Source organism: Erinaceus europaeus, chromosome 12 (assembly GCF_950295315.1).
Source record: "Erinaceus europaeus chromosome 12, mEriEur2.1, whole genome shotgun sequence".
Taxonomy (NCBI): Eukaryota; Metazoa; Chordata; class Mammalia; order Eulipotyphla; family Erinaceidae; genus Erinaceus; species Erinaceus europaeus.
The window spans coordinates 81274244-81285789 of NC_080173.1; the positions used below are offsets into that span (position 1 = coordinate 81274244).

Here is an 11546-nt window from a genome sequence, read left to right on the forward strand (position 1 = left end):
TGTTGCTTATCATTATTATTGTCATTGCTGTCGTTATTATTGGATAGGACAGAGAAATGAAGAGAGGAGGGAAAGACAGAGAGGGGAAGAGAAAGATAGACACCTGCAGACCTGCTTCACCGCTTGTGAAGTGACTCCCCTGCAGGTGAGGAGCCGGGGGCTCGAACCAGGATCCTTTGGCCGGTCCTTGCACTTTGCGCCATGTGCACCTAACCTGCTATGCTACCGCCTAGCCCCTGTGCATATATTTCTTTGATTTGGTGTTTCTGTATCCTGTGGGTAAATATTTAGAAGTGAGTTAACTATATTGCATGGAATTTCTTTTTTTAATCTTTACATGCTTACTTTTGGTTCCCAGCACTTTACAAGATAATTTCATCCTTGCTACAACTCACTGTCTATATGAAATGAACACAAGTCTTAAAGGGTTCAGGTAACTTGCTTGAAATTTCACTGCAAGCACTAGAGCTCCAGTTAGGTAATTGTTGCTTTTAATTTCTAATAGTTTTCCTATTGACTATCTTTACTTAGCAGATTGATCATCCTATCAATAAATGACAGTAATTTCCTTCTCTTTCCTAATATCTTTACTCTTCCTTTGCCCAATTGCACAGTGGTCGTTTCTTATAATACATGTGTTTATTTTATTTTTATTTTTGCAGCATCAACTTCACTGGGGCTATTTTAGGTCGTTGTGCCTGGTGGCTCCACTGCTCCCGGCAGACTCTTTTTGTTCTTTTAGTCTCAGAAAGACAGACAGACTGACTGAAAGATGGAGCATGGGGCGCGCGGGGGCGGGGGGGGGGGAATGAAGGAGATTGGATAGACACTACAGCTCTGCTTCACCACTTTTCTTATTGCTCCCAATTGGTTCTAGGGGTTTGAGCTGAATCTCTGCACAGGGTATGTCCTTTTCTATCTCCAATAGGCATGTGCTTGCTTTAAATACTATTTAAGAATTCTATTCACTATAAAACACTAAGCACGTCAAGAGTACTATAACATGATGATATGTTATGACTGCAGACTAGTGTTCCATTAAATATATCCTACAACCTCTTTATTCAGTCACCACCATTGGGCATTTGGCTTGCTTTCATACTTTGGCTACTCTAAGTGACACAGCTACAAATATAGGGGGGGGTGCATTTATCCTTTTGAATTTATGTTGCCATGCCCTCTGGGTATATGCCTATGATTGAGATTGTTGAATCATAGGGCAAGGATATGATTGTATCATTTGGAACAAAATGCATAGAGCTGGAGGTGATTCAGCTGAGGAAAATAAGTAAGGGGGTGAAGGATAGCTACCAGGTGGTTTCACTCATATGTAGAATATAAATAAGGAAAGCAAATAAAATTAAAAAAAACATAATTAGATTGTCTCTTGAACGTTGTGAGAACCAAGATGGTTATAGTGGAAGGGGCAGAGGTGGGGTGGGGCACAGAACTTGATGGGGGGTAGGGTTGATGATTTATACACATCATGCGTGGCTATGAAAATACTCTGAAATCTGATATTTAACAAAACAATCTTAAATCATTGATAAAATAATAAATAAAAAGATAATTGTACTTTAAATAAGACAGACATTCTTCCTATATTGACGATGTCAAATTAGAAGTTGCTGGAATGATTAAGTTGCATAAAAATTTCCATGTTACTAGTGGGGGTTGAATTGTTATATGGAAAACTGGGAAATGTTATGCAAGTACAAACTATTATGTTTTGCTGTTGATTATAAACCATTAATCCCCCAATAAAGAAATTAAAAAAAAATTCTGTTAGGCACTTGTACCTGTTAGTACTTTGTTATATCTAGTAGATTAGTATCTATTAATACTAATAAAATAGTTGAAATTGCTTATTTTGACTACCCTTGTTCATTGAAGAGCACTTAGTAAACTATATTTGTTGACATCAGTATTGCAGGAAGCTGCAGAAATGGATGGAGGCAATCTGAGCGAGGTCTCAGAGTTTCTGCTTCTGGGGATCTCGGAAAACCCTGATAAGCAGCAGGTCTTATTTTGGATGTTTCTGGTCATGTACCTCATCACAGTGGTGGGAAACACGCTCATCGTCCTGGCCATCGGCTCTCACTCCCGCCTGCACACCCCCATGTACTTCTTCCTGGCCAACCTCTCCTTCACTGATCTCTGCTTTGTCACCAACACAATCCCCAAAATGCTGGTGAACCTTCAGTCTGAGAACAAAGCCATCTCCTACACAGGGTGTCTGACACAGCTCTACTTCCTGGTCTCCTTGGTGGCCCTGGACAACCTCATCCTGGCTGTGATGGCGTATGACCGCTATGTGGCCATCTGCCGCCCCCTCCACTACACCACGGCCATGAGCCCTGAGCTTTGTATGTTGCTTCTCAGTATATGTTGGATGCTGTCTATCATTTATGGACTTACTCATACTATCCTTATGACCAGAGTAACTTTCTGTGGGCCCCAAAAGATTCACTACATCTTCTGTGAGATGTATGTCCTTCTGAGGCTTGCGTGTTCCAACACTCAACTTAATCACAGAGTGCTCATTGCCACAGGCTGCTTCATCTTCTTCACCCCCTTAGGGTTCATGACCACATCCTATGTGCAGATTGTCAGAGCCATCCTCCAAATACCTTCAGCCACTGGGAAGTACAAAGCCTTCTCCACTTGTGGTTCCCATTTGGCAGTGGTCTCCCTCTTCTACGGGACACTTGGTATGGTCTATCTTCAGCCTCTCCACACCTACTCCCTGAAGGACTCTGTAGCCACGGTGATGTATGCTGTGGTGACCCCCATGATGAACCCTTTCATCTACAGCCTGAGGAACAAGGACATGCACAGGGCTCTGGGAAGACTCCTCCTAGGGAAGGCCTTCCAGAGGTTTATATGACTGATCTTGGAAATGACAATGGAAGTTGAGATTGGAAATATTCTCTAGCTTGTTCAAAGCATTCTCTTATGAGGATACAGGAATAATTAATACATACTTCCAGGTCAGAATTAACTCATACTTCTGTGATGATCACAACACCTATGTATAAGTAGGTGTTGTCCAACCTTGGCAGTCCTTGGCAATAAATAAGGCCATGCTAACAATAATAGATTTTTGTAGGATCAAAACCTTCAATGGGTACACCAGAGGAGCATGGTTCCAACCATCCCAGCTTTTTACAATATAGTATAGTATTACAGTCCATTTATTGATGGTCTGGGTCTCTAAACATCTCTGAGGGGAGTCTTCTGCTGTTTGGACAAGATGAACTATGTCACTCCCAGTGCAAGTGCCCTGGGCAGGGCTGCTCTTTTTTCTCTAATGTCCCTCCAGATACAGTTCAGACTGCTTCAGGCCTGACTCAGAGTTCTAGATATAGGCTCTGAGGATCAGCAAAATTTGTGGAAAAGTTCTTTCTTTGCTCTGGGTTACCATGCAGTCTCAAAGCAACACTGAGAATGCCTTTCTCTTCCTTTGTTTTCTCTGAAGACAGCTTCCCAGTAATCCACCCTGTCCTTTATTCCTGTGAATTCCTAGTCCACTCTGATCCCATCTATCTTGCTTGTAGTTACTCTATCTTCCATTCAAAACAAACTTCTTGAGACTGTCACTCAACACGTATGTGTCAACACTAGAGTTGGTAGAAATACATGTAGAAAAGGCACTTGGAAAGCCCAGTAACGACTGAGGTTCAGTTAGATCTGCCAGATGCAGTAATGGCTAGAAAATGAGGAGAGGAGATGCTGGTTTGTGGTGATTATTTGAGAGAGGACAGAAACCTTTGCAGATGAATCATTAAAATAGTGCTCATATGGAGTTTGACAGGGAAGGTTGAATTAATCTGAACTGTAGTCTCTCCCGCTGATAAAAGAGAGTGCTTATTAGTTTATTCAAAGTGAGGTAAAAAAAAATAAATCTGAAGCTCATAGTCTAACAGGGAAGACCACACTGGTACAGCATCAGGAAGCACTGACTGTGCTCTGGGCAGGCAGGTCTAGTTTGCCTTGCTAGTGAAGGAGAATTCAAAGACGCCATGCTTGAGGTAGTGACAGCTGAGCTTATCACAATCTGCCACAGCCCAAAAAGCTAGCTAGCCCAGCATAATGGCGCCCTGAAACAGGGACAGGAATCTCAGATCTACACACATGCAGCAGACCAAAGAAGACCAGATAAGTAAAGCCACCATGGCCTGTCTCTCTACTTATGAAGAGATTTTCTAAAGCTTCTACTCTTTCTTCATGAGACAGTTTCTCTGTCTCTGGAGCATTTTGCTCTGGGCCACACTTTGGTTCCAGCAACCCCCTACTAGGTTTCTAGTAAGCTCCACTGCTGATCTGTCAACCTCAGAAGAACTCTTTCCTGAGAAACAAGTTTCCTTCTCTCCTAGTTCTGGAGGAAGACTCTTGAAGGCAGGCACTGGGCAAAAACTGCTGCTTCAGTGGGTATATCACTCCCTGCTTGGCGGGGTTGGGACCTTCAGGAGCTAAGATCTGGTCAACAAAGAGCCGCTTCCTTCACAACCTTCCAGAAGAGGAGATATCTAGACAATGGGAATGCCTGCCTAGGACAAATCTCAACAAAGGAGATAGGAAAAAGGGTGGTCTCAGCTGACACCTCCACTTTCTTCTTTGCTTCTTAAATTGAATAAATACACTTTTTAAATTTAAATTCCTGAAAGCTGAAAGCACTTAATTTGGCTTTTTGGGCTGTGGCAGATTGTGATAAGCAGTTGTTACTACATGGCATTCAGGCACTTTTCCCCCCCACAGACTAGTTAGAAATTCTGTGACAAAATCAATGATCTTCCTTTGAGGAAAAAATAAATGACTTTAACTCATTTGAAAGCAACCAAGTAGATTCTGTCTATTCACCTACCACTAGACCACAATAGCAGTGAATAAAACATCTGATCTGAAAACTTCATGGAGGAGGCAGGTGGAAACTTCCAGATTTCTTATTTACACTACAGGCTTTTTGAAACAAGATATTTAATATCAATCTCTGCTTTGAAGTCTCAGGCTCTGATGTGTGTTCTTTTTGCTTTGCTGACTTAAGCCAGTCCACAGCAGTGACCATGTCCCCACTAACACTATAAGTTATTATTTATAAATATTTTATAAATAAATATTTATTTTATAAATAAATATTTTTATTTATTGTGGGTACCAAGTGTGTCCCAATATTGTTTTTTTGTTTTATTGTTGTAGTTATTATTGTTATTGGTGTCATCAGGGAGACAGAGAAAGAGAAAGACAGACACTTGCAGACCTGCTTCACTGCTTGTGAAGCGACCCTCCTGCAGATGGGGAGTGGGGGGTTCGAACCAGGATCCTTTTGCTGGTCCTTGTGCTTCGCACCACCTACACTTAACCCACTATGCTACCACCAACTCCCCCAATACTGTTTTAATTCAAAGTCACTGTGATGTGAAAAGAGTAAAGTTTTCCCTAGTGTGTGTTTATAATTTGGATTCTTTTTGTCAATTCTTGTCATTTTCTTTCTTTTTTTTTTTTTTTTTTTTTTGCTATTTGCATGGTGTTCAAAATGTAATATTCTACATGAGTATTGATAATTCATTGACTGAAACATATGTGGATATGTGGTATATATTTACATTCTTGGTCATCATTTCTATTATACTTTTATCAGATCTTTAAATTTTTCAAATTAAAAGTATGAGACACAAGATACTGATATATATATATTGCCACCAGTATTGCCACTTGCTGCCAGCACTAGGAATACACCTCTCCCTACAGTCATATTTTTCTTTTTTTTTTTTCCTTTTCTTTCTTTTCTTTTTTTGCCTCCAGGGTTATCACTGGGGCTCAGTGCCTGCGCTAGAAATTCATTGCTCCTGGCAGCCGATTTTTCTTTCTTTCTTTTTTTTTTTTTTTTGTTGTTGGATAGAACAGAGAGAAATCTAGAGAAGGTGGGAGATAGAAGGAAAGAAAGATAGACTCCTGCAGACCTTCTCCACTACCTGTGAAGTAATCTCCCTGCAGGTGGGGAGCCAGGGGCTTGAGCCAGGATCCTTGTGGGGTCCCACTTCATACTATGTGCGCTTAACCCTGTGCACCACCTGCAAACCTGCATTATTATATCCTGGATATGGGGAGTGGGAGATTGAACCCCTGGTTCTTGCACATGGTAATATGTGTGTTTAACTGAGTGCACTCTAGTTCTGTATTTTAAAGGTATGAAGAATGATGTAATAAACATTCATGTACCAACCAATAGATGTTAACCAATACCATGGACTCCTTTATGCATTTATCACCTTCTAAATAACTGTGGTCCCAAATTTTGTGTTTATTATTTTCTTCCTTCTCTTTATCACTTTCCACCTACTTGTGTATGTAGGTACATACACATATGTGTTAGGAGATTTGAAAAAACATTATCTTTTATTTATTTGATAGAGATAGCCAGAATTGAGAGGAAGGAGGCAGAGAGGGAGACACCTGCACTTGTTCCACCACATGCAAAGCTTTTCCTCTTTCCATCTGCAGGTGGGGGCTGGGGTCTTGAACCTGGGTCTTTGCTCAACCAGGTGCCCCACCACCTGGCCTCTGTTTTAGGAATTTTTTGGGATTTAGTAAGTAGTGTCACAGTACATATATTCTTTTCATCAGTTTTGTTGAAGTATACCTAACATCTAATTTAAGAGCATACAATTTGATGAGTTTTTGGTAAGAATATGTAGAATTATTTCCCTCACCACTAAGAGCTTCCTAGTGTTTCTTTAACATAGATCATTTCCTCCACTACAGGACCTTCAAATCTCTCAAAACTCATTCTATCTAGGGTACTAAATAAAGGCAGGTGTTTCATAAGAGCAGAGGATGAAAAGATAGAACATTAGGGAGGGAGAGAAGGGAATATGTGTTTCTTTACATTTTAGTGTCATTTTTGTGGAACCGGACTTCTTGATCTGTTGCTTTCATTATAGGCTTGCATTTTCTAGAATTTCAGACAAATGAAATGATTTGTGTCTGATTGCTGTCAATAAGTGCAATGTTTTGAATAGATAACCATGTTATTGTGAATATTAGTGTGTTATTTTCTCTTGTTAGTGCAAAGTCTACTCGTATACATTCATACACTTCTGAACTTTGGGGTCCTAGGGTTCCCGGTTTCTATTGAGTTATTCCTTCCCTGGTAGTCATGTCCTTGTAACTCCCGGCTTTGTTTCAGCTCAGTTTGAGGATTTAAATCTAACAAATAGAGTACATAAAACTGATAAGACCTAATTTCTGAGATTATGTGCTAAAAGACTGTTCTATGATCATATTGTGTATATCTCCTTGCTATTCCTTTTTATCTTCTCTGCATTCCTTCAAGTATATGAAACAAGGACCAGGTGGTGGCACACCTGGTTGAGTGAACGGGTTACAGTGCACTAGGAGCTGGTTTCAGCCCCTACTCTCCCCCACTGCAGGGAGAAGTCTTTGTGAATGGTGAAGCAGTGCTGCAGGAGTAACTCCTTCTCCCTCTCTCTCCACCTTCCCTCTCAAGTTCCATCTGTCTCTATCCAATAAATAGCAAATAGGTAAAATATCAAAGTCAAGTATATGATAGGGTTACTAACTGTAGTCATCATATTATATATTAGATGCTCAGAATATATCCATCTAATGAGTACAGCCATTACAGGAGGACCCAATCTAAACCGATGTGTCCTACACTGGCTGAATCTAACACCGTAGCATCAGTTCTTAGGAAAACAAAAGCAAAATTTATTTAGAATTTGCCACAGTGAGACTGGGAGAGGAAAATCCCTCAAATTCATTCGGCCTGGGATACTTAAGGTAGCCATTTTATAAGTGCAGGGAATGTGGAGATAGAACTTCAGGGAGGGAGAGAAGGGAACGTGTGTTTCTTCACATTTCAGCGCCATTTTGTGTAACCAGATTTCTTGGTGTCAGCAGTAGCTAGGATTAGCTTCTCAGGTACTTCAATCCTTTAAGGTGATTTACTTCTGCAAAGCCAACTCATTCATTTTCCAATTGGCCTGGAACTTTCAGAATGAAAGCAACACATCAACAAGATATGGAGACAGGAGACTGCGAGGAAGAGACTAGCAAAGATACAACGACTTTCTGTCTTGATGGTTATGTATCCATTAATAGTCTAGCTACAAATGTTTGTGCCTTTTGACCAGAATCTCCCTATTTCCTCCCAACCCCCAGCCCCTGACAACCACTATTATTCTCTGGTTCTGGGAGTTTTATCTTTCTATATTCTACACAAAAGTGGAATATTCAGTATTTGTCCTTCTGTGTCTAGATTCTTTTACATTAAATGATGGCTACTGTGGATATTATGCTGCAAAAATGATAGTTGTGAAGACTTCTCTGTGAGATTCTGCTTATCGTTGTATTGGATTTTCATTATGAAACACTTAACGGTGAGGATACACCATAACAAATACGTTGTCAAAAAATGTACTTACACAAGGGCTTCTTCACATCATCTTCCTCCTCTGTCAGTCCTATTGTTTGTCCTTCTTCTAGTGAGGAAGCAGAAGAGGAGCTCTAGATGGCATAGCCTACTACACACCTAGATGGTATGTGGGGACTACCAACACACCTGCAGCTCTTCACTGACTGAAATGAGATTGTGTGATGCAAAATCTAGAAGTAGGTTTGCTGGATCATAGGGTCATTCTGTTGTTAATTATTGTTTGAAGAACTGTCATAGTGTTTTCTGAAATGACTGTACCAACGAACGTTCTCTCACTGTGCACCAGGTCTACTTTCCTTCACAGCCCACCAGCACTCGTCACCTCTCGCCTTTGTTATGACTGCTCTCCTGGGAGGTTAGAGCTCATGTTTTGATTAGTATTTCCATCAGTATAAGAGATGAGGACCGTTTCTTCACGTACCTACTGGCCTTGTCTATGTGTTCTTAGGGGGAAATGTCTATTTGGGTTGAGTTCCTTTCCTTGTTTTCTATTTGGGTAATTCAGTTTTTGCTATTCAGTCATTTCATATATTCATACATGTTTAATATTAACCCATTATTATATATAGTGTATGCAATATTCCCTCCCATTTCATAGACTGCCTTTTAATTTTGACTCTTGTTTGAACAGCATTTAATTAGTGAAGCAGAAAATAAGTTCGCTCAGTACATTGCATCAGCATGCCTTCAGCAAAAAAAAAAAAAAAAAAAACAACTTCCTTTTCTGGTTATAACTACAACTTTAGTTGCTGGTTATTACATGAACATGTGTTAACATAGAGTGGCCCCATTGTATGAATTATACTCTCAGCTTGTACCCTTGGTTCATTTCTCCAATATTTCTTGTTGGTTTAACTATTTTATATATTATGTTATGAGTCCCTCTCAGTACTTTTCAAATTACTGATCACTCTTGCCTGGATTGACTTGTGTCTAAGTAAGGTAATTAAAAGGTTCACAGTTGTGGAAGTTGACAGTTGTTTCAATAGTATTTTAATCTCTGAGTTGGAGCAGTGGCTTAAAAGCCTCTTTTGGAGGCTTTTAAACTATGGAAGCCTGAGGGCTTTTAAACTATAAGTAGGCTTCTTAGCTTAATCACTGACTCCTGACCAAGAGATAAAGCAGGGTGGGGCAGAGATAATCCAGTGGTTATGCAAAGAGACTCTCTCAGCCCCATGGCTAGGCTACCAAGGTAAAGATCTCCTCCTGAGTTTCCTGCTTAGTTCTCTGCCCCTGGTGTCAGCACAGGGCCTCCCTGCCTCTGCTCCAGATTCTGAGGGCAGTAGCAATTGAGACTCACAGCTGCACTTGGTGAGTCTCAGGGGAGTCCTCTTCTCCCTTCAGCTGTCCCCTTGTTGGTGAAACAGAGTGGAGGATGTGTTTCAACTGGTGAACTGCCCGGACTGTTACCAGCCACCCAATCTCTCCCTAGGCTCCTCTTTGTCCACGAGCCACACGTATGATTTGGAGGGTTCCTGAAGTCGCTCCAGTCCTGTCTTGTTGCAGTCCCAGGTGGTCTCCTCTCAGCTTGTACCCTTATTAACTCTTTATTCTCCCCCCCATTTTTTTTTAACCTGATCACTGCTCAGCTCTGGCTTATAGTGATACAGGGGACTGAGCCTGGGACATCTCAGAGCCTTAGGCATGAGAGTCTGTTTGAAAACCATTATGCTATATCCCTGCTGCCCCCCCCCAATTTTTCTTTGACCTCATTAATATCACTAAGATACTTTGTTTGATATTTTCTGGTTCTCTCATCTTTTTTGCATCTTGCTTTCATATTCTATCTCCAGTTCTTCTCTTATTATCTTTTTTGCATAACTCCCTGTCTCATCTTCCCTATACCTCCCTATTTTATCTTCATTCTTCCATTCCCAATGTTGTAATACCTTCCAGTCTCATCTCATTTCTTCCTATCCTTCCAGTGTCTTGACTCAGATAAGAGATAAAGAAGCCAATATCCAGGTGTAGCTATGAGATAGTTTTAGCAAGGGTACAACAGATGTTCAATAGAATTGCCAGAACAGGGGAGCAGTCTTCCATGAGAGGATAGAGATAAGACCCTAACCAGGAAAGAATGGTGTGAAGGCTAGATAAACATCTAGCCATAAAGTAAAGTGTTCTGGGTTGGAACTATACTACTGTACTAATAAAATAAAAATGGAAAGAGTTAATTCCCAAGAACTACCATTGTGGGTAGTTTCTGAAGTAGGAGTTTTGGAAGAGAAAAGTAAAAGTTAAAAAAAAAAAAAACTAGAGATAAGGTGATACTGGATATTTTACTGTGAAAATTCTAAGGAGTAGGAAGGAGTATAAATACTTATTCTTTCAAAGGCATATTTACATGGAACATGATTTATCACATAAGGTAGGCATGACAGAGTAGAGATGGAACAATCCTTTCTTGATGTTAGATCATGTATGTGTCAATGTAGTTTCTGTTCCCTATTAGTCCCCTAAAAATCTCTTGTAGGAGAGGAAATGAAATGACTTTTTTATTGACCTTGATCTCATAGACTAAAGCAGTGTTTTATTCTCTCATCTAGAGAGAATCTCTCAACCTCACCAAAAGGAAATGTCACAGGGATGGTCTTGATTACTTCAACTATGATTCACTAAATCACCGTTTTCTATAGGATGCTGTTGCCCAGACCTTCTAGACTTCCAAGGCTTCAACTCCATGTACAGAGCAAGCACAGCCAAGACTATGATAGCAACTTGCTTGGTAGGTCTACCTTCACATGCCCCTTTCATATCTGTTTTGTTTTTCTGTACATTTAGCCACAACCTAGCAGACTATAATGGTGCCTACTTGCTTCATTGATTTTGTCTCACCTCATCAGTCTTATATGAGCACAGAGATATTTGTCCATGTTCCTCAACTAGTACTCTAGAAGAGTGTCTGGATCATAGAGAAATTTCAGTAAGTATTAATCGCATAAATAAATGAATAAAATAATTTTTCACAGAAGAAATACATCACACAAATCATTAGGCATTGGGAAGTTTTGTCTTCATGGAAATTTTTCCTTAACTCATTAAGCAGCAGAAAAGATCACCCCTCAAGTCAGTGACCTCACAAAATCACCCC

General features: G+C 40.3%; 1 protein-coding gene across 1 annotated transcript; it reads left to right on the top strand.

The window, feature by feature from the left end:
* The first annotated feature begins 1897 nt into the window (after positions 1-1897).
* LOC103113348 (olfactory receptor 1D2-like) lies at positions 1898-2887 on the top strand. The gene has a single exon (XM_007522883.2). It carries the CDS (start codon positions 1946-1948, stop codon positions 2885-2887), a length of 942 nt encoding a protein of 313 aa, XP_007522945.1. The 5' UTR covers positions 1898-1945.
* Positions 2888-11546: the final 8659 nt, after the last annotated feature.